This window comes from Oenanthe melanoleuca, chromosome 3 (assembly GCF_029582105.1).
Source record: "Oenanthe melanoleuca isolate GR-GAL-2019-014 chromosome 3, OMel1.0, whole genome shotgun sequence".
Taxonomy (NCBI): domain Eukaryota; kingdom Metazoa; phylum Chordata; class Aves; order Passeriformes; family Muscicapidae; genus Oenanthe; species Oenanthe melanoleuca.
This window is the reverse complement of record NC_079336.1, coordinates 107,313,855-107,338,298: the sequence shown is the minus strand read 5'-3', so window position 1 is coordinate 107,338,298 and position 24,444 is coordinate 107,313,855. Positions and strand designations below refer to the sequence as shown.

Here is a 24,444-nt window from a genome sequence, read left to right as displayed (position 1 = left end):
AGATGGGTGCAGAGATTAAAAGGTATGGGCAAGAGGCCCATATCTGTCATTATTCCTGCAGCTAGAGTTTAATTACTACTCCTAGGCATTGGGAACTGAGTATTTTTTAATAATAATTGTTTTAAAAAAGGTATGTGAAAGAACATGAGTTCTGCAGCTGAAGATAGCCCTTAGTACTATTCCAATAAAGCACCTTAATATGCTTTATTCATGACCCAGAATTGAAACTGTTTCCCTAATCTTCAATGTTAAGGTTGCTTTCAAAGGGAAAAACAAAATTTTAAAAAGCCCAAATAAACTAATCAAGAAACAAAGCCCCATGCTGCCTCTCCCTCCCCAGACTTCTCCTTTTTCAGCAGAATTCCAACAGAATTCTGCATGAGGCACGAAGAAGGCAAGAAGCTCTTCTTAGCTGCTTGGGCAACAAGCAGATGTGCACAGAAATCTTGTTTTGTACATCTGTTAGTTGGTTCAATGGGCTGCAGCACCAGGTTAGGGGAAGGTAAGCAATTTACATGGAGGTTGTTATTAAAGAGCTATTTTAATGTCGTAATGCAGTGCAGGTAAGAAGCAAAATTAGCAAGCTGTTCTGAATGGAAGGGATTTTTCTTGAGGCCTCTAATGGCAGAGTTGCAGTGACTTACAGCACAGGACAACAAACTAACTCATTAGGAAGGAATAAGTATGACATAGCAGGGCCAAAATACAGCAAAATTTTCACTGAAATACTTGCTGAAAAAGTCCAAATCAATTTTCTCTAATACCATTCTTAGTTAGAATGTAGAAGCAGATATACTTGGATTAAAAAAAAAAACAACAAAAAATCCCCAAAAAACCCCAAACAAAAAAACCCCAAAACCCACCCCCCAAAAACTCACATTAAGCCAACATACTAAACGCTCCCCCAAACAACAAGCCCTCGAAACTAGATCTTCCACAGTTTTGGAACAGCAAATGACACTTGTTTGTGGAAAATAGCTGAAGTGCCCACAGGGAGGAATTCACTATTGAAAAAGTTGACTAGCAAATGTCGACTGAGCTGTATTTAGTCCTTTACACAAAAGCCATGTCAGGCAAAACAAGCAAAAGGGGAGGAGCAGGGACCATGAATTAGTACTGAGCAGAGGTACAGGCAGATGTATTCATTTTTTTCCCAAGAATGCACAGTGATAAAACACAGATTTGGGGTTAAGGGTAGCCTTACTTTTTTTTCTATTAAAATCCTGTCTATCTGCATCTGTCCCTAAGATGACAAGTGTTTGACCCAGCCACAGAGGCAGATGCATCCAGAGTCAAACTGCACACAGTGGTTCCATCTATAGAAAAACAAATCCATTATCCTACCAGGAACAAGATGCCTGGGGAGCATTCCTCCAGCACAGCACGTGAAATGAGATGGGGGAGGAAGCTGGTGGAGTTAATTTCAAAAACCAAATAAATGCATCATGAGTGGTGGACCAGTCACTAATCCACTCAAGTCCTAAATGCTACAGGTCAACCCCACATGTACTTTTTCTGTCAGTTAAAATCAGGGATGCAAGTGAAATAGCACATGAAGTCACAATGCCAAGGATACTTCCTAAACAGGGCATCATTATGTGGCTTCTGAGCTTAGCCAAGGATGCTGAGGTCAAAAGAAGTTGAGGGCTCTTCCCACTTTGCAGTATGGAGGCTGAACTAGAAAAAGATTCCTGTCCAAGGATAAGGATTTTTCTTTTTTAAAGAAAAGCATTGAGGGAGTGGAGTACTGGCTAAATGATGGAGTATGACAGCAATCAGTAGACAAATGTCTTATTTTGTCATGTCAGATTTCCTCAGCAAAAGCAGCTCATGATGGTTTTGTGATGGAAGTTAAGTCAGAGAAAAACTGACAGAACTGTGATTTCCCAAAGGAAACAAAGCAAACATAATCTACTTTGAAAAAAATCTGATTTTATTTTTGTATTGAAAAGACCTGTCAATTTAAATAGATGTTTATTTCCATTCATGGTCTCAACCAGTGTTGTGTGTTAACATTATTCAGAACTGTATAAAAAGCCATCTGTGTTACATTGGTTAACATCCTAGAACACTGGGGGAGGGGAGGGTTTGAAGCAGCTTAACATTAAAAATAGGATGTTCCCAAAAAACTTACAACTGATGCGGCATCTTCTATTCTAATTTTATAGGAGCTGAAGCATTTTGCAAATACAATTCAAGTTATTTGGTCTTTAAAAAAATTTTAAAACCAGATTGCTTTCATAGCAGTATTGAAGCTGTCAGCTGAGAGAACACACACACAACACTCTTGTGTGTGCAAACACATACATGGAGAACCACACTGAGCACAACTGGAACACCCCATTCAGTATTTGGATTACAAATGTTCTCCTCTGAATCCATGATCACAGTTAATTTAAAATGCTAGTTGCTTTTTTTTTAATATATACATGGTTTCCATGGAAACCCAAGATTCTGCACAATCAACTGACATTTATTACTCATGGTGCTGTGAAGTTCTCTAATGAAGGGGCCAAATTCCAAAACCTTTACTCAAACATGCACATACCTCACTGAAGCCAGTGGACAGGGGAGAAGATGGTTTAAAAAAGGGGTTGCAGGGTCAAGGTCTAGATTTGAAAAACCACATGACAGATTGTCATTCAAAAAAAATTTTTAAGTCGTTCTTTGGTTTATTTCCATGATTCCCAACACTGTCTAAAAAGCCCAGAGACAGTCACATGAGAAATCATAGCTCTAAAGCAAGCCCACAGCATTTTTAAGTCTTGTGTATTAAATGTTTAGAAGACTACAGGAATTCAGAGTACCCCTTACATTCATGTCCCCAAAAATCTAGTAACTGCTTAAGTGCATGCACTGAGGCACGACCGGCATGCCTGTAAATTCATATTGTTCAAGTCAAGAGTAAATATAGCTGCAAAAAACCCCACCCACCTATAATTAAATGGTCATTACTAGCAATATTATAGTGACTGTCTTGTTATTAAAGAAATGCAGACATAGTTTCTGCCCCTTTGGCTCGCTCAGCCAAAGGAAGCTGTCTGCTCAACTTAGAAAGGAAGCACATTTTAAGAGTCCAAGGGAGTTTAATATTTCCATGTTTCTGGGGTCAATTATTAATGTAAAGATGTAGACAAATGGCAAGTATATGAAAGCATCTCTCATACATTCCAAGGTTTGGAAGTCAAGAGCAGATCTTGACTTCCTTATGCTTAAATATTATGGTAGGCTCTGAAAACCAGTAAGAAGTAATATAATATTTCTATGGAAAGCAAAGTAGAACTAAGTCTAGCTAGCATTTGTATGCAAGCAGTTTTTGCTATGCTTAATGTAAGGCAGATTTTATTGCAATGATAGTTACCAGTCTACTAGTAGGGAAAAAAAAAACAAACAGGCAACTATAGTCAGAGAAGGTGGCTGATAATTACTAGTGACAACTTCTATTTTTTAGAACAACTCAGCTTTAATATACTTTCTGGAAACAGCATTTTCATCACTGGTTTTCACTTCCTTCCCCCTCCCATGTTAAGTATCAAAAATCAAGACTGGATAAAATGATTTGTGGGTATTTACCAACCAACATCTCCTATTCCAATATTATTCTTAACTGGAACAAATATAAGTCATTCTTTATGACCTACTGCCACTGGTTGTTTATAAATATCTGCTTGCTGCAATAAACACTGGTCATTGAAATATTCATTTGCAGTAACTACTTGGCACTAGGTTAATATACTTGTAAAGTTTAATGGAAGTGCTTCTGATGTACATACAAGCACTTAAAACATCAGACTTTTTAAAACTTAGTTCTGGGGCTTTAAATATTCATAGTTACAGTTTTCACAAACATTTCTGAAAGTATGAAATCTCTTCAATAAGTTTAGAGGCTCCTGTCTCAGCATATCTAAGTTTCTTCAACAATTACAGAATAGCTAATTTAATATTCTTGCTTCCTATGCTGAGACAATACGGTACCAAAATTTAGTTAAAAAAAGAGGCATTTTTGGTCAGGCTGACCCCCCCAGCTGTCCCTTAACAAAAAAGAAACACAGCTCAAACCTGTCTCCTCTCTCCAGAAAAAAAACACCTAAGGCCACAAATGTACAATTACCAGAACATCAGGTGTTTCTCCATTCGTGGCAACTGTACACTCCCACTTAGAGAAATACAGTCTGAAGGCCCCACCACCACCTTTAAGGATGAACCATTCAGAAGCCAGTTTAGGCAGCAGTGCATGTGAAACCACATTACAGTGAAACAGTCTATTAAAGTCATTCCAGCTACTTCAACTAGTTTTTAACAATGTTTAATCAAAATTCCTAATTGCAGGAAAGAAAAAAAAAACCAAACTTAATGTAGAGAGAGGCATAAAGATGCAAAGATAACCACCACAATGATCCAATAGCAAAAACTCTTGTTTAAAGGTTTTCTTATGCTAAAAAAGGCACACAACCCCTTGTGAACTAGAGACAAAAGCTAGCAGAACTACGGCAATAAACCCAAAAGAAAAAGCCTACCAGAATTACCCAACTGCCTACTGGGAGGGAACAATGAAGTAGACAGGCTGCTCTTGCTCCGTTTTGTTTGCAGGGAAGTGGTCAAATTTAATAGTCAAATTTAGCCACATTAAGAAACATTTAACAAAAGCTACCCCAAGAAACCAGAACAAAACCTGACGTTTGGGTCAAAAGGCCACAGACAGGCCCTTCCATAGCATGTAGCTGAGTGAGTTCAGAGATTGGCAATGAAAGAAAAAGCTTTAGACATGTGATGGGAACAAGCTTTGGGATTTATCGAACAGTCACACCAAGCTTCTCCAGCACACGCACTCCCTTTTCTTGGTATTCTTGTCGGGTCATCCAGAAGTTGTCTTTGTCTTTCATGATGTCTGCTAGAACAGCACCCCCCAGAAACACCATGTGCTTCCGACGAGGGGGATCTTCGATCCGGATCTTAAATTTCTGAGATAAAGAAAAGAAATTGTTACTACGATTCTTGAAACAAAGCCTTGAAAAGTAAAATTGGGCTTTCCACCAGAACAATGAAGGGGAAACTGTCTAGTGAGAAAAACACAACTAAAGAACTGAAATGTTAGGGCACTCTGTGCAAGCTTCCAGCTTGCGCAACCGAAGTAAAATAATGACTTTGCATTGGAAATTACACACAGCTACTGACACTTGCCCAAAAATTGTACTTTCAGTATATCAACAAAAAGCCCAGGATTCAGAATACTGACAGAAAATTAAAGACCCAATTTTTGCATTTCAGGAACACTATTAAAAGTGAAATAATTCCTAATCTTTGATGGCCAAAATTACCAGAAGTCACCAGATCATCAAATCACAAATATTTCAGAATTATACAAAATTACACAATCTAAATAATTCTAACTAATTAATATTCCCTTAACTTCTTCAGTGCTAAAGCTCTAACTTTAAGAGCAAAAATGAGTACAAAGCTATGACTGAAATACTGTCTCAGATGTAAAACATGTAGAATTGAGTCATTCCACAGAAGACCTTCAGAGAACACTGTATTAAGAACCAGGGAAGTTCAATTCAGTTCACAGTTAGGAACAACACACTGTTCCTTCTGTAAGGGGTGTGCCTGTTGCCTGCTTATCACAGTAACCAATGGAAAAGGGAAACTTACTCCACCTGAAAGTGTGCTAGAACTCTAGCCTCTCTCACTTTTGAGTATTTCACTTGTAGTATGAACCAAAACTTCCACAGATAAAAAAAGTGGCTTTTTTTTCTCATTGACAACTTTAAGGAACAGAAACTCCTTAGCTTTGTTTAACCGACATCACAATTTGTGTCCTGGTATTTATCAGCCTACTTTACATTCGAATCAACCCAAGACTTCAGGAATTACTGGCTACTAGGAGTGTCTAGAAGGTAACTTTACTGCAAGTATGTAAAAGCAAAGGCAGGGGTATGAGGAAGGAGGGGCAGCGATTTTGCAAGCTGCAGGGAGGGCCACCCGCAGGCTCCGTCATTTCTGACCACTTGGTTCCCTCTAGCGGGGATCCAGGGGAAGCCTCTGCGCCCCCCGGGCGCAGCAGCCACCCGATACCCACCGAGAGCTTTTCCACATCTCCTTTCAGAACTCGTTCCAAGTAGAGCTGTTTCAGTTCCCGCTCCAGCCGTGAAGGCAGCCCAGGGTACATGGTGGACCCTCCAGACAGCACAATGTGCTTGTAGAATTCAGACCTGACCCAAAAAAAATACAGTCTCTGTAGTGCTGTATAGTTTACTCTGTACTACAATAGGTACCTGTACAGACAGGGGAGTAAATACAAATCTAAAATACTGCTACTATTGCACAAAGACAGACTGCACAATTTCAGGAGACTTGCTCATGCCTTTCCAGAAAGAAGAAATAAAAAACCATTTTGCTTTCAAGATTTTATCTTTGCTCATTCTTACTGAAATAGTTTCTATACAAACTGTTAAACTCCAAAAGCTCAGCCTGAGCCCCACTCCCAGCATATACCCTTCACCCAGGAGCACAGTGTCTAAAGCAAAAGTTTTTACTTTGAAGACAATTCTTGCATCACCCCTGCACCCAGACCAAGGATTTTAAATGTTCTGCTCTTACCTGGTATCAATGTCAGCAGCCTGGATGGTGTTGAAAAGCAATTCAGCCACACCAACCCCTTCAACATTGATTAAGTGAGGCTGGAAGAGAGCCTCTGGTGCCTCAAACCGTTCTCCACCAACCTTGATAATTCTGCCATCTGGGAGCTAGGGAAGAAACAACACCATTGAAAAGACTACTTTTAGCCAGTCGAATGCTAAAAAAAACCAAGAGGAAATGACCTACATTGCTCCCAAATGTTTTAACACAGGAAATTGTTGATAATTCTCAACACTGCAAGGAATCGTTCAGCAGTACTGAAAGAATATACAAATTCTTTAATCACTCTGCATTTCACTTGGAAACATCAGGGACCAGATACTGACCTACCAAATATTTCCTTCCAATACCAACTCTGAGTATTAATTTTAAAAATTATCTTACAGCAAGAATAATGCTTTTCTGCAAATTTTTCCAACTGTTATCACAAAGTTTTGATTAAGAGCAAGTTTACCTTTCCTGACACCAGATACGAGTCTCATGTCTCACTGCTGAATGCATGAAGCCGGAACAATTTCATATGATAGAATAAATCCACCTTCTCTATAAATTTCTTTACTATAATATTCTAATTTCAAAGATCTACAATGACAAAAATGAGTACAAAATCTTACAGAAAATGTGAATAAAAAAAGCCTGTAGAAGACTTTCACAGAACTAATTAATTTGATTCTACAGGCTGAGGTGAGCTACTGCCAAGAAAAACTGTGAAGGAATCAAAGCTAAATGCTACCTGAATTCAAACCTAGGAAGTTCAGGACAAGGAAAGCTGTCTCGAGAAACTCACCGTGTAAGATTCAACGAGAACTGTGGTCTCTAGTGCCAGCTTCTGCTCCTGTTCAATGTTGTATCCCACGTAACACAACTTCTCCTTGATCATGCGAACCGTCTCAAAATCAGCAGAATGGTTGAAAGCGTAACCTCGCAGCAAGAGGAGCTGGAGGGAGCACAGCAGATTAGGAAATGAGAGCAACGGTCCAGATCTCTTTGTAGAGGGGAATTTTTAAACACCTGTCTTTGTTCACCACCCTTTTTTAACTGCAAATCTGGGTATTAAGACAAATCTGTCCCAGTGTATCCATTACCCCCAGAAAAGCAGCAGCGTTACTCCAAATGGGAAACTTTCTTCATCATTTCAATTTTCAGCATAACCAGCACAAACACAAATGAAAAAGAAACACAAAATAATTCTTATCTTTAGAATGTCACTTCAGGACATTCCCGTATTCCACTTTAACCATAAGATTTGTCTAAGATGTTGCTTATATTTAAAATACCCAAACAAATGAATTGTCCATCAAATATGCTCTCTTATTTAATAATCAGGGAAGAACCACTACACTATTTCCCACACTGAAAGAAAGTCGCTCTGAAAACAGATGAGTAGAACCGAGAGAATACAATTTACCTTTCACTTTAGGTATTGAGAAAGCCAACTTTCAAGCTTTTCCTTCCCAAACAGGGAATAAATTTCCTTCCTACAAGATTGCCACTAAGAAAATGTGATGTCTCTGAATAACAATATCATCAATATCAATATTATCACGTGATTCAGATGAGGAAACACAATAAACATAGACTGAAATAACACAGAGAATACAGGCATTCTTAATGTAATTAACATATCAATAATAAAGGGAAAATATACAGTAGTTTCTTGCTATCAAGGGATTTTGACTTGAACATACCACAGACACCAGCCTCAACCTTATATCCTCCTCCCTCCCAGCTTACCTTAATGAGGTACCTAGTGATGTCCCTCCCAGCAATATCTAACCGTCTCGTGAGGTGAGGGAGGGAGAAACCTTCATAAACTGGGCAAATGTGAGTCACACCATCTCCAGAGTCTACGACAACACCAGTCAACAAACCTAAAAGAATTAGGGGGAAGGACAACTTTCATTGTACTTTCATAAACTGAATGAGATCCACTTTCACAGACTAAAAAAACCAACTCTCATGAAGAAAAGTTTACCACAAACTATTAAATTCTAAAGTATACAAAACAGCTATCGCAAACATGTAGAAGCAGAAGTTTCTATACTTAAGAGGCAAAAATCAATGCTGAAAGTTAATCAGAAAACCGTTTTATAGTTTCTCACAAGCTACCTAAAACAAAAAATCATATTTTAAGGACAGACCTTAGACGTGTGGTGCAATGAAATGAGGTACATCTCTATATAACTTTAGCAAGTACTTTAATCTTTGAAGTAATATAAATAAGTAGGATGTTTTAAAGGACTTGTTTTTAAATTTTCAAAAGGAAATGTTTGATTTATGTGCCCCTTGATTTTTACATTTTAAAAGGTCTTCAGCTTTGTTTTAGATGAAGGTATGTAGAAACACTGCAAACTGTTCTAACTTATATTCTGTTATTCACAAATTGAGTGCTATACAGTAAGGTACATGTATAATTACAACAGACTTTAAGACTGTAGATGTCATTTAATTAAATATTTGTATGGAATCAAACCAAAGAAAACCAAGGGGAGAAAATGTAATAGCACAGATTGCAGCAAATAAAATTAATATTCAGGTTTGCAAAAGTGGTTTTGGTTCAAGTAGTTATACTGACTTGCATGGCAGAGCCACTCTTCCAGCAATCCATTGCTTTTTAATCCTGGACAGAGACACTACAGTGAAATGTTAATGGATATGGATATTTATGTCCTGCTATGTGACAGCTAAATACATCAAGTCACCAACAAACAGATGCAAGGAATCATGATATTAGAACTGATGTGCTTGAGTAACTTCTTAAAATCCTAGATGGACGGAAGTCGATGGAAGAATTTCCATTTAATTCAGTCAATCCATAATTTTCTGCTCAGGCTGAGGACAATTTCAATTTTGTTTATCTACAGCAAAAGACTCAATTTTTGTTTTTTTTTTTCCCCTGAAAATAGTGCAAAAGTCACATGATCACCTCCTTGAAATTACTCTCTTACTCACGGTAAAAAGTTCTTCCTTTTTCAGAAAATCCAAAGTAAGCCATTAAGACTTGATGCCAAAGACAAAATTATGACACCCTCAAACAGTAAGGGTTTTGAGGAACCAGGTTTTTGCATTTATCCATGAAAATAACACCAACAGGTGGTACCTATCAATAGTCCCTCAAAACAAAAAGCAAGCTGTCAGTCAGAGCTGAGCTTCCTTAGAGAACAGCATGGAATTAAGGCCAAGGTCCAGTTAGTACTGGATGCCATGTTTGTACTTTAGCTCAGCAACACATCTGGAAACTAAAGAAATTTTAGGTAAATTTTGCCTACCTTGAGCATAGAGAGTAAGAACAGCCTGGATGGCTACATACACCCCAGAAAACTGGTACGTCTCAAACATAACCTGTAAGATGAAGGCAAAAATCAGCTTCCAAAACAGGCCAAATACCTCAAAGAAATTTCATCAGTCTTAGAAAACTGTATTTCTAGAATTTTGTACTTTTACTAATCAAAAACGCTTCCAAGAATTTTCATCACACAGATTCTGCATCAACATTAGAGACCTATATGCTTTGGGACAGTAACAAGTACATTCAGTTCTGTACCTTAGCTGTTCACACCGGAAAAGCCAGATTAAATATTCCACATCCGTTAAGCAACAAAAGCAAATACTTACAAGAAACCCACACATCAATTTTTGTAGCTTTACACAAATTTTCACTTTTCCAAAGTGCTTAATGAGTGGGAGGCAGTACTTGCAGACTAGCCAAGCAGTTCATTACTGAAGTGTGACTTGGGAATTAAATGTTTAACATGTATGCTTTAAAAACGAGTTCAGACATTATTCATTCTTCATATTAAGCCATAGACTTTGTACAATTGCACACTATGTCAAATAAAGACCAGACTCCTTCATATCTTAGTCTAGAATAAGCCCAGTATCACAAGCTGTTCTCTGGATCTGGACCACCATCTTCTCTTCTTTAAAGGGCAACCAATGACAAACTTTTAAATTTAGTGTAAAATCTACTACATAGGTTTGCAGAATTCATACTGAAACAGGAAAAGTAATGTAATTGTCTTGTACACTAGGTTTCCCTCATCACTGAACTAGTTTCAGTTAAGAAGCAGGCCAAGACTAAAGGGATGTAGAGTTTATAGGATCTTGTTTTCTTCCTAAACATATGAAAAGGCCAAGTAAACAAATCATGCTGTACAGCAGTTTTCCCGTCAATAAGCTTTACCAGAAAAAATGGATGAACTCTGATTATTCCAACATATACAGAGGTTTTGCTTTTGTTACCCTGCAGCCTTCTGAACCCTTCCCCAACTTCTAGGGTTAGAAACTGATTGCATCTTAAGTGCTTCCACAGCTCAAGTAAAAGAAATCTAAATATTTTTGAAGAAAAAAGCTGATGCCTGACAATTTTAGAATTCTGAACTATCTAAAGAACCTCCTCCATGTGAAAAGGAACAGAAAGGGAACAGTTGACAGGGCAACAACTCAAAATAGATTCCCTATGAGTAGTCATTATCCAAACCCAACACTACTCCAATGGATATTTTCAAATAACCTGAGTGCTTATTAAATTTAAAAAATAATGTAAGAAAAATTTAAATTATCACCTTCATATAATAAAATCACTATTCAAATGGCACTAGTTACTGCCTTCACATGTATCAAACCCTAAAGGCCACTACAAAACCTTTTATAACCCTTGGGGGTGTTGTCATTCTTTCTTTCAAGAGAAAACAAATGCTTTCTCCTCTGCATTACTTCCTTTGACATGAAAATGCCTTGACATAGAGCATATATGTTAACAAATATTAAGATATAAATACTGAGCAATATGTTTCCCTGAAAAGATTCTTCTTCACACAACAGCAGATTTTTGATTACCTACAAAGTGATGTTCTAACTGGGTACAGAAAAGAAGAATTAAAAACTGGGAAAAAATACAAGGAATCTTAGGATGGATTAGATGAAGTGGCTGTGCTTGAGTGTCTCTACAGCTTCTTGATTTGCTACTTCAGTCTGGTTGCTTCTGAGGGTGTTACACAATGAGAGTGCAGCATATAAAGACAAACAGCAAACACTCCACTAAGCTGAGGAGAAATCTAGGTCTTGTCCATGCTATGAAAGGAAAAGCACTTCTTAAACATATTTTACAATATAGCTGACATGTGAACACTTGCTGCCTTACTATTGTAGGTGGGTCTAACAAAATGATGAAACGAGGAGAGAGAATTACTGGAAACAGAATGAAGGACAGCACATGTAATTATCTATCCTCTTTATATGGTCCAGGTGACCAAGCTTTTCTTCTAAAATGTTAACTGCACTGTTCCCAAAGTGCATTATGATATTTAGCTATTAGAGACATTATGATATTTACTGCAGGCTTTAGGAAATATCTTCATTCAGTCCTCTGCCTCATACTGGGCTTGTCTCCCTGGAAAGGAGGCGAGCATGTCAAAAATGGAAAGAGTAAAAATACATTGCAGTTAAACTAAATATTGCAAGTTCTCATAACATTGTGTTCCACTAAAAACATTAATAGAAATAATGAGCTTCTGTGTAGCTCAAATTTAAATTTACAAAAATGGATTCTAGTTCTCACTAATCTTCTGCATCATGATTAAGCATCTATGGTCTCTGGAGTGGTGTTAAAAAGGCAAATGGAGCAATGCAAATACTCTATGAGAATTCAGAGACCATGCTAGACTTTTGAATTTTTGGTATAAAATTACTTGGCATGAGAATAACTAAAATCCATCCTTTTTATCAGGCAAAAATAAACAAAACCACTATTGTTGACCACTGAAAAGCAAAGAAACAGACAGGAAACAGAGCCATTCCTGCCACATGGAGGCCACCCAGAATAACCTGCTCTGCCTATCACACTGCAGCTGGCTGATACACAGTACATGATATTACTGGTGTTGCATTACCTGATACTGAGGTCATAGGACCCAAATGTCCACAATTGCTAAAAAAAACCAAAAAACTGAATTTAGATTGCACAGTCTGATTTTTTTTTCACTTAAGTTTTCCCAACATTGCTAGACTTCATTTGCCCGCTGGTTGCTGAAAAAAGGATTAGTGCAAATGTATCCACTGCCAAGTTGCAAAAAGCACCACTGTAGCTGTGAAATCAAAAGGATTTCAAAGGAAAGCTCATGATAAATGTAAATTCTTAACAGACTAAGCAATGAATTTGGGGAAATATATATATACAAGCTCTGATATTCAAACTTATATTATTTGAAAATACCTATGATGCTTATAAGAAATAAATTCAACAAAACAGGAAACTAAACACTCTCTTCCCATCAAACACTACCACTCTTTAAACTTGAGTCTTCACGACATGTACAGGAGCTAAACAATACATATCTGACAACCTACACTGAATACAAGGTTCAGCTGGAACTTATATCACCCAGGACAGCACTCAGAGATGAGGATGCAAGAACCAGGCTTTCCTTCTTAGAAGGCTTTCATTGATAATCCCTAGCACTAATTAAAGATTAGTGCATTGGTTGTCATCACACCTTCATCTCAACTACTTCCAACAACACTGCTCCATCTGCTAAGCATCATCTAGCTCCAATCTCCTCTGTATTACTGGCTTATGCAAGTCCAAGTCATTTAAAGTAATTAACATCCATCCAACAGCTAGTAATCAACTTATCCTGTGAAAACAGACATGTATTTCCAACTCTGTGTTTTAATGCTTAAGACAAGAAGCCTGCTTACAGCTTGTGAATGAGATCAGCTGGTTTGAATTTAAGCACAGTAGCATTCATGCCTATGGCTGAGAACGGGTTTTGGTTAGAGAACAGAACTGCTTTGCTTCAGGCAGTCACTGCGTGTTGCTGGAACAAGCAATCTCCTAGCACTGCCCCAGTGACTGTATATCAGCTCCTACTAGACACACATACCTCCACAATCTTCTCCCTATTTTTGGTTGGATTCATGGGAGGCTCTGTGAGTAGTATTTTACAATTTTTTGTGTCAATATTAAGTTTTTCTGGTCCAAACGTGTAATCCCAAAGGTGCTTCATATCATCCCAGTTTCGAACTATGCCATTCTCCATCGGATAATTCACTTCCAGCATTGATCGTAATTCACTGGCTTCATCACCAACCATCAGATCCTGTAAAATTTTAATACAAAAACATGTCAGTGTTTACAAAGTTTACTAAACACCAAAATCCTCAAGACAGTGAACTGCTTCAGCCTGTGTCCAGATATGTTCTTAAACAATGCCCATATTTTTCAATCATTTGATGGTACTTTAGAGAGAAGTAGAATATATTTCATATAATGTTTAAATTTGGCTCTTATCCATCCCACAGCTTTTCAAAAATAAACATTATTAATTTTATTTTTTCAATTAACCTTAAAAAAAACCAATAAACCCTGTCAGAGCTAGAGATATAAAGACTTTGTAAGCAGAGATGTTTCTCCACTGACACCTCCAAAATTATTTTATCAAATACTAATTTCTAAGAGCTGAGATGCAAAACAGCACATAAGGGTAGTAGGTGGGATTGGCAGAATATTTTTCCATGCATGTTGCAAATTTCTGTGCACAATACCAAAAAAGGAATAATGAGTGGTGAATAAGCATACCGAACAGGAGCAAAAGCAAATAAGAGATTATAAATTCCACACCAGACATTAAAAGAAACAATGGTTTACATATTGCCTGTGTCAATAGGGTGTGAAGAGACACATCTGAATATAAAATTTAACCTCATCTGTTCCTTGCCAAAAGTCCCAAGCCAGAAACCCCAGTAATGCATTCTTGTACAAACACAACCAACTAATGCAATTTGTATAGTCATTTCACACTGATTAAGCAATCTGTTTATTAACGTTAGTTATGCAAACATTGCACATTCAAATTAGTAGCATCACATCTTCTCCTTTCCCACGTATTTCCCACAGGAAGTATGCACAGTAACATCTTATCTTTGCTACTCATTATATCCCATACTTTTCTACAGAAGCCTGAACTGACTCACTTGTGCTTAGGCTTTAAGAACATATTTCTAGGTACCATTAGCTCTGTGTCCATAATAATATTAATTGGAAAAAAAGAAAAAAAAAAAAAAAAAAAAAAAAAAAAAAAGAAATAGAAAAGCCAGCTGCTTCATCAAAACATATGCAGTTGCCATGGCACAGTGGAAGTGAGGGTTACTCAACCTACTATTCAATGCCAGGGAAAAAAAAGATGCACAAGAAAAAAAATCTGTCATCCGGTTTATAACGCCTATTTTAGAAGTAACCTAAGCAGTTGCTCTTGACTATATAAAAAGGAAGTTAATTGAAAGCAGTTTAAGTGAAACCCTTCGTCTTTCACCCACTCTCCCTGACAAGGTGTTTTATTTGTTTTGCCTTGCACAGCAGATCACACTTTAGCTCTCGACTGTACAGAAGACAAGACTCCAACACTTTCAATCAAAAGCACTCTGGTGAAACCATACTATGAGAACTCCACCATGTAGCCACATTACTCATGAGAATTTGAGATGACACAAACTCCATCAGTTAGAAGAATCAGAAGCCTTTTTTGTGCACTGCTCTTTGAGGCTCTAAGCTGCCAAACAGGACATAGCCCAGGAAAAGCCGCTATTCAAAGGTGCAAAGCCAAAGTTGCACAAAACTTTCACATCCTTTTAAAACAAAGCTAAAGGGCAGAACAATTGTTCTCTCTTGAGAACATCAGCACTAGCACACTAACAAACATGTATACTTGGCAGTTGAAGAGGAAGAAGGACACACAACCAAATTTGCAGAGGAATCAGTATTGTGGCATCCAACATTTCTATCACTTCAGCACTCAGTAATATCTGTCTAACTGAAGTCTGAACATTTCTTATGCAATGTCAAATACAGCAATTTATGCTGTTAAAGACGCTGAATTCATGTTGATCTTTCAATGTTATTCTTGCATGTTGCAAAACTACAGGTTACATAGCATTTAAAAGCAATACATAAAATATTCTCGTTAATTAGTTGCCAGTAAACCAAAGCAATGAACAATGTCCAAAATAAGTATGTATTCAAATGTAAAATGTAAGACAAGACAAAACAATGAATAGCATTTAAAAAATAACATAACAGCTACTAGGTCTCGTGAAGCAAAAATGGTAAACAAAAAGCACAGGGGCACCTCACTTACCATCATTTTGTTATTCTACTTCAACAGGTCAAGAAAGGTGAAGAAAAGGTAGAAGCAAGAAAGTCAGAAAAGGCCTAAATGAAATTCTCAAATTATTTTAAGTACACAGTAGAATTAGGCTGAAAAGAGATGCATGTACAGCAGGAAATGATTTGAGTTAGTCTAGTTAGGGCCAAACTAACATTATCAGGACATCAGATTAAATTGTCTCTTAAAAGGAAGCTATTGCTACATGTCAGTGGGAAGTCATGTTTAGGCTTTCTAGACTGCAAACAAGATCAGTGTATCTACCTATCTCTCATAAATAGGATTCTGTGTATAAATATTGTGTAACAGTGGAGTTTTACTCTGGGCTAGGTGTATATCTGAATTAGACAAGACTGCACATGACAATTGACCATAACCAGCTCTGACAATTGCTAAATTTAAATTTTGTTTTACAAATTCACTTAATATATCCAAGAATTGAAAACTACTCCTTAGTACTAACTTAATACCTCCTCAAAGCTGCTGCAGACTAGTAAGTCAGTAAAAGCCAAGAGCAGCATCTATGCTTCTGGTTTAGTTGCTATTTTAAGCAAAATAATTTCAGTAACAACTGAATTCCTGAGTCAGAGAAAAAGCTATATCACTGCTGCTAGCTGAAATGAGAATCCACAAGGAAAATATGGTCAAAGCAACTTGAAATTCCTAACTCAATGGATGATAACCACTGTTTTGATCAGCTTCCAGGCTCCTTTCACAGAGTTTCTGGATTTCACAGGAGTGCAGCTTTCCTGAATAGTTTTCAAAAGTTAAACTGATAATCTCCTTTCCAGCTTCCTTTACTCAGTTTTAAACTTATCCCATAAGAACTCACAGCATATGCCTAGAATTAAATTTTGGCATAAAACTCATCTGCTAAAATACATTTTTTTAGGAAATCTGCAAGATTCTCACAAAGAAAAACAGCACTCACACTTAACAAGTCTTTCTACTGTATTATCCTACTGGAATACCCAAAGTGTCTGTGGCAGGGATTTCCTCTCTTGATACACTGCTTTCTTAGGAAAGGGTGACAAGTTGTTACAGGCAGATGATATAAAACTTGTAGAAAAAATCTAGACACAGTTTATACTCTTTGAAACACATCCACATGACCCATGCTCAAGCAGAAGACCAGCAATGCATGCGAGATGATCATCTACAGATTCTTTTGCTGATCTCATAGCAATTACCTACTTCTACCTCCTATCTTTTCAATGCAGCACTGTTATCTGTAACAATATTAAATTATCAGATATCAGAAGATACCAAAACTGGCAGGATAGGCTGTATTGAATCAGCAGGAAAGAAAATATAACTTCAACAGTGAGATTTCATGCAAGAAAAATGGGGGTGGGGGGGGGGCGTAGTTTAGACTCATAAATCACTGGATAATTTCATAATTTACCAGGACCTCCCTTAAGGAGGCTTCTCACATTAAGTTCAAGAAGATACACAAAGAAATACCTCTCCCCAAATCTTACTAGAGAAAGAATTATGTTTTTTGTCTCCTTATAAAAAATCCTCTCTACTGTGGAAGGGAAAGATCTCTATCCTCTCAACCAACTTGTCTTAGCTGATACAAGGTAAAGCATTATTGACATAGTAACAAGACAAACGCACAATCACATTTTCAGAAGCTCTAGCACTTTTCAGTCTTTTGACTTCCTTGTATGGCCTTCTGCTGATACCACAACCGTTTTACAGGCAGAAGCAGAAACCAAACAATTCAAGTTCTCCTTGTCAACTACGGGGTTCTGAAAATAAGGAACAAGACTGGACCAATTTTTTTCCTCTTCCTAAACTGCTGCTCAGAACCAGTAAGGAAAGCAAAATTGAAATCCTGTATATGTGTGGTCCCACTTAACCTTCACTGGACTAAGTGGGCACTTCTACAGTTCTGCATTGCCGCCTGCTTCTCCTTCTCTCCAACTGGCGTTTGCACAATGGTCTAGTAAAGCAGTCATTACTTTACCTGACCAAGAAATCCCTCTTTTTCAGCTGGATCAGCTCACTAAAGCAGCTCACAACATGCCTGCACAAGCAACATGACCAGCACAAGGTGAGAATCGTGTGGCTAGAAGCAAGAAGGGAGGATGTGACCACAGCAGGGCCAAGACATTTACCGAAGCCTATACAGCAGAAGCAACTAATAACATTTGAAGTGTTACTCTCTAATTACAAAGTGAAAAATTATAGCTCCCTAGACTTGAGAAAATTAATTCTCCAACAGTGGTTCTCCCTCCATGTCTTGGAATAATGCCCCAAGACAAAGCAGCCTGAACAGAGTCTCTCCATCTCTAGCTGGTGTGGAGCACCTATGTCCATCAACAGCAAAAGGAAAACGAAAACCATAGAAACAATGAAACAAACACAACCAAGGTTAAACATCTCATACAAGATCACAGATTATCAACTCTGAGCAGAAAGCAAACTGTACAGAAAAACCTGGAAGCTCCAGCAGTTCTTCAGCATAGTCTCAAAATCCCACGATACAGCCTGGTGACAGTCACTTCTGTCTGATTTCTGCCTTCTAATCTTGACACCATTTGCATATTGGCATTTGAAGCCCCTTTTTGCCCAGAACCACTCAAGCCCTACCTGCTGCCTCCTCAGGTGTACTATCTGAAGTCCTTCAGTGCTTTAGATTAACCTCTTCTTAACTTTGTAGTTTTTGACAGGCTAAAAGCCAATACAGAAATGAATCAAGAGATACTGAAACAGCATCAAATGGAGTTAAGAAAAAAACATTTCCATACATTACACAAGTCAAAAGCTGCCATAAATATTTTTATCTGTCAGAAAGAAATAACAATCAAAAAATTTACCTTGATTTCAATGTTTCCTACTTTAGCAGTTGATCTTATAATAGGTCTTCCAACCAAAGCTGGAAAAATGTGCTCTGGAAAATTCGAGCCTGCATAGCCACATTTCACAAACTGAAAAGGAAGAAATAATTTTATTAGAGTATGCATTACTTTTGCTTACAAATAGAAACCTGGTTTGGGGTAAAAAATTAAAAGTCCAAATTTAAGAGCATGTGTCCCACTGGAAACCAAACTGATTTACACTTTCAAACGAATTTTACACATTTTAGATGATGCAAAGATTTTTAAAACTGAATAAAAGTATTTTCCATAATGTTTTCTGAATCAAGACTATCAGACCTTGAGAAACAGTTTAAAATGAATAAGTACACTGCAAGGTGTAAAAGAGTTCAGTGTCTGAATTTGGATTTCTTGCCGCTCTATAAAGAAGTCCTCTACCAACCTGAAATCTGTAATTTTGTAATGGATCACCTTATAATGAGCACCCACTGAAACCTAATTAAATCACCTCTCCAATTAGAGCACACAGTAGCATAATGAATTATACACCAGAAAAAGCCCCAAAACCTTGTGAATTCCAGTTTTACGCTCTTGTAAAAAGTGCTCAAATGTGAACTAGCAATTCAGATGGATTTCTCAAAGTTTTGTAATTTTGAGGGTTTCCTTTAAGGATAAAGTCTGCAGTAAGCACTTCTAAAACTAACAGCACAACCAAAACCTCAGATGGTGGCAGTTCACACCAAACAGGATGCTCTGAAAGTTTGTTACCCACATATATCCAAAAGGAAGCTTTATATCACCAGGCTCTGAAATAGTATACACACTAAGAAAATAATGACAATTTACTGAACAATAAAAAAATATATAGTCACTAGAGGAAGTTCAGTTGTAAAATGTGAACTTTAAATGTGCCAGCAAGAAGTTCCAAGTTTAGTTCATGGGGATCAGCAGGTTATGCTCTTCAGCTATCCTATTTTGATAGGATATTTTCATATATTGTACTCTGATGTTCTGCCACCAGCTCATACAGAGAAGACTCCTCTTTTATTCTGATGCACAGTTTGCATACTGGACTATATTAACAAGCCAGAACAAAAACGTTTTCATCTGCAAAATTACCCAACCACTGAGGTGCAGCAGCAGTAACCCTCGGGTTGGAGGGAACCTCAGGAGCTGCCTCATCCAACGCTGGGCTCAAATCAGTCACCGCTGAATTGTGAGCAGGTTGTTCAGGGCTTGGACCAGCTGGGTGCTGGGAGCCTCCAAGAACAGGCAATTCAGACTCCTCGGGACCCTGTCCCAAAATGTAATTACCCACTGCAGGCTGCCTTAAAAGCCATCTGCTAGAATTTTCCAAATATTCGCCAAGTTTTCTGAAGCAAGATCTGAAGACTGCCACTGGAACAATTATCCCAGCAAAGAGTACAGCTAATTGCAGCTGAGAGGAATTGTCATTGCACTAACATGAAAAGTCACTTGTGCTGCTGCTCATATATTTATTCACCTTACTGCAGTAAAAAAGGGCACCCGCTGTGGAAAGAAATTTAGAGCCAGTTACAGAAAGAGCTGGGGTAATGGAGGGGAGAAAAGCTTTTTATTTTGCTTTTTTGTGACCCTAGTTTCTTTCACTCCTTCACTGCTTGCCCTCTGAAGGCAGAGCTGTTTGGAATACCTGACGAATGAGACTGTGTAGACAACTCATTACAGTCATTCTACTTCAAACCCAGAATATTTGGAAAAGGCAAGTATTTACCAATTCTTTTGGTTATACTAAGGCCGACATGCTTAGGAGTTGTATAGATCATAGCTGTGCATTCAAGAATACAGTGCTGCTATGAGAAAGGAAAGAGCAGCCACAAGCACTTCTGCATCACATACCTGAACACATCAGTATATCAGAAGTAACAGGATAAGTAATATCTAAATAAATCTTTACAACTTCAACCCCTAGAACACTCCCTCAAGAAGCACCACTACTCAAACTTTTAAACCTTGCTAAATGCCCAGTATTTATATAGCAACCCTGCTGTATGCAACCAAAACAACTGCTGTACAAAAAACAGCGCCTCTTGGCCAACCCCTCTCAGAATCACATACAGCTATACTGACCTAAAAACTGCTGACCTACAAAACCACAAAAAATTCTTACTATGTGATATGAATAGTAACTTCCAGCCTCTTTTTATATTAAGACCTTGATGCATCTTCCTGGGAAGTTAACTACGTTGGCAGCTAACAAATCCTAGATTTTAGAAACAGATTTTCATTCCTCCAACCAGCCTAAACCACAATCAAAATCAGATTTAATTGATGTGAACTACAACAAGCAAGATTAAGCTTGGACATTCACAGTCTGTTTCCCACCTCTTTCTGGCCAGAACAGAGAGCCTTAAAAATTACATTTTACAAAGTCTGACAGACTCTGCCATAGACAGAAAGGACAGAATTTTAACTTGCCTTCAAATTTGAAATTTCCCCTTCCAGTCTACATAAAAAATTGGTGAATATAAGAATAAGAACAAGTAAGCCTCTTCTGTCAGCTTCCCCATCAATGGGGGCATCCCCATTGATATTCTCCCTGACTATCCTGAATATTCAGCTGGTTCAGTAGGTTTTTGATGACCTAACATTGCATATGATGGCTGAAGAAACAGGCTCAGTAAAACTATCACGAGGTCGATGCACAGATCTGTATAACAACAAATTTTGGACTCTTTTCAGATTTTTTGAAGGAGGACAGGAAACATGAAATACCACTCCCTCCTGTCCCTCACAGGAAATCCTTCACAATCTTCAAGTAAACATTATGAACTGCAGTAACCTGAAACAGTTTCTCTTTTCTAAGGCCCAACACTAAACGCTCACTGTTCTGCCACTCTCTGTTTGAAACTCTCCAGTTTAAGAACAGTGCACTTGTTTCTCTTCCACCTCTTGCCATGCACATCCCTCCCAGCAATTATTGAACAATTTCAGTACAATGCTCATGTTTCCAACAATAACACAAGCACTCCATGAATTTACCCACTTCTGCAAGGACTTCATCATCATTTGTTTTTGCTCACATTTGCTATACATTCAGAATGTTCTAAGAACAGCTATTTAGCTCGCCTGTGTGCAAGACCACATATGTAAGAATTTTTACCATATATAGTTTCTTCTCCATTTCACTGTGGTTTAAACCGTGTCTTTCACTTCCTACTGAGTCATCAAACACTAAGAACTTGCATGTATAAGTGTTCTTTCAAACTAAAAGAATGAGGAAGCTCGCAAACAGGTCACATGACTGGTTTTAAAATGAATACTAATATTCTTATCAGATCTCCGTGCTTGATCTTTTCCACTGATGCAGCTCTCAAACAAAAACTCTAAATACAGTTACAGTAATTTTACAGACCAGTAAGTAACTTTCCATTTGGCCTCTAACAATAAGAACATCCACCTCTAACACTTTACACCTTTAAGGTGCCATTGCCTGCCTTCCATACTACATGTTGCAAGAACTTCCTTTGAGTCACTCACCTCTTCCTCAAAGATTGGCTGCAGCCTGATACACCAGAAGTCCTACTGCAGCCTAACAAGAACAGCAATATCAAAGACAAGCCTAATGTTAAAAATTCACCTGATTTTTCCAAATATATTCTCAATTTTTTATCTATAAGATTTCTGACATCTGGAAAGAGATTTCATTTCAATCATGCTTTAAAGTGTGACATATCAAAAATAACTCTAAAATAAAACATCTCTTGTCATATAGGAAAAATAATATTATCAAAATACTGGTTTGAGGATATTGAACTACTTGATATCTCCACATGCAGTTGAGACGCAAAAGTTTTACTGAATGGAATTTCTGTCCAGCTTAGTTATCCCAACCCTTGTTCAATTATCCCGAATCAATCTAAACATTTTGAGTTAACTGACTTAACAATTACTTCTGACTCTGTGCTCTCCCACCCAAGGAGCTCTGTGGCTTCCAGACACACACTGTCCTGCCCATGGCCAAGCACAACCCAAAACCACACAAACTGAAGTGACACAGGCTGCAACACAGAGGCACCTTCCACTCCTGTGGTTATTCATATCCCGCTGGTACAACTCACAGAAGGAAAAAATGTATCGATCCAAGATGTCTCTGGAATTAACAGCACACACAGATACCCTAGGTTGGGTACACACAGCTTGGGAAATCTGATTGGAACAATCCCTTTTACCCCGTGTCACACCTGAGACCAGCCAAGGCACAACACTGCTGTCACCACCAACACACTAAATATTTTACAACTCAGTGATTATTGCCACATAAAGTACCACACCACTGGATGAAATTCTGAATTTATTTTTTTTTTTTTAATCTGGGCCTCACAATAAGAATATTAAAGAAAAAAGAGCAACAAAAAAAAAAAAAAATCAAACCAAACCATAAAGCAGCTTCAATATCCCTTTATAACAAGAAAATGTTATCTTTTCTTCTTTCCTTTTTCTAAATGATAGTGCAAAAAGCACCCAATGGCCCTGAACCCTAGCCCTATTAAAAATAATTTTTGCTATATGAGGGTTAACGAAGACATCAAAACTGTCAAATCCCTGAACTGTCAGATATGATGCTCTTCTTCCTGAACCATTCTAACAATTTCAGATGCTAATTGAAAACGCCTCTAATTTAGGATGCTGAATCTCTAATAACATCATCCTTTGTCTCAATTCTTTCCTAGGCTTATTAAAAAACCCCCACCTCTTTATTGCAAGTGTCCATATAAAAAAAAAACAAACCTTAATCTGTTTTGCCATTCAAGAGATCTTAATGTACACCAGTTAAAGTAACCCTCCACATAATATTGCTTTACTAGGGGAAACCCTAGATTGCAAAAAAAAAAAAAAAAATACCAAGGGGAAATATCCACCGATAGTATCTGATCTCCTGCTTTAAAATGGTATCTTTTTCACTTCCTGCCAAGGTGCCTCAGAGCCTGACAAAAGGATGGATTTCCAACGGGTGCCTGCACACTTATGGAGGTCAGAAAAGGTGGAAAGGATGGGGAGAAAACCTTTCATTAAAAAAATGCCAATTATGGAGGAGGTACGTGGCAGATCAGAAAGGTATTAAGGAAAGGATGATGCTCTATTTTGAACAGCAGCTGCCCCCCCTCCCCACCAAGAAAAAAAGAATCAAACAAAAACCTCCCCACAAACATTTCCCTAAACTAACAATCCTACAGACACAGGGCACATCCTGATTGCTCAATGCAAAATATGCTCATTCAATTTTTAAAAATCGGCATTTTTGTCTAAACGCTCGTTGCTACAGCGAGACTCGCCCAGGTCACGCAGAGCAATGAGGATATTGACGGTAAGATCAGAACGCCGCGGGGATGCGGGCGGCAGGGCAGCCCCAGCAGCGCGGTCCCCCCGGCTCGGGAGCCCCGCCGGCCCCCCCGCCCATTCATTCCGCGGGCCCGCGCGAGCGCCGGGATGGCGGCCGGGCCCGGCGGCGGCAGCAGGGCCGGGCGGGCGCGGCCCGCGGGCGGTGCCGGCAGGAAGCCGGGCCGGCTCCGGAGGCAGTCGCCCGGCTTCCCCTTCCCCTCCGCCCCGGCAGCAGGGCGGGTCCCGGCGCCGCCCGCAGAGACTCACCCCGGTGCCGTTGTCGCACACCACCACCTTCCTGCCCAGCGTGTCCATCGCTGCGACACCGACACGGCTCCGCACCGGGACCGACACCGACCGCGACACCGGCACCGCCCCGAGCTCCGCCGGGCCCCCCGAGCGCGCCGCCCGCCGCGCGCGCACGCCGGAAGCCGTCAGCGCGCGCCGCCGCCCCGCCC

General features: G+C 38.7%; 1 protein-coding gene across 1 annotated transcript; it reads right to left on the bottom strand.

Moving 5' to 3' along the window:
• Positions 1-1,912: 1,912 nt before the first annotated feature.
• ACTR2 (actin related protein 2) lies at positions 1,913-24,435 on the bottom strand. Its single transcript, XM_056486735.1, has 9 exons — positions 24,254-24,435; positions 18,626-18,736; positions 13,524-13,739; positions 9,909-9,981; positions 8,374-8,510; positions 7,427-7,576; positions 6,601-6,746; positions 6,080-6,212; positions 1,913-4,961 (listed from the first exon to the last, which is right to left on the bottom strand). The coding sequence occupies exons 1-9, from the start codon at positions 24,299-24,301 to the stop codon at positions 4,791-4,793; spliced, it is 1,185 nt and encodes a 394-aa protein (XP_056342710.1). The 5' UTR covers positions 24,302-24,435; the 3' UTR covers positions 1,913-4,790.
• Positions 24,436-24,444: the final 9 nt, after the last annotated feature.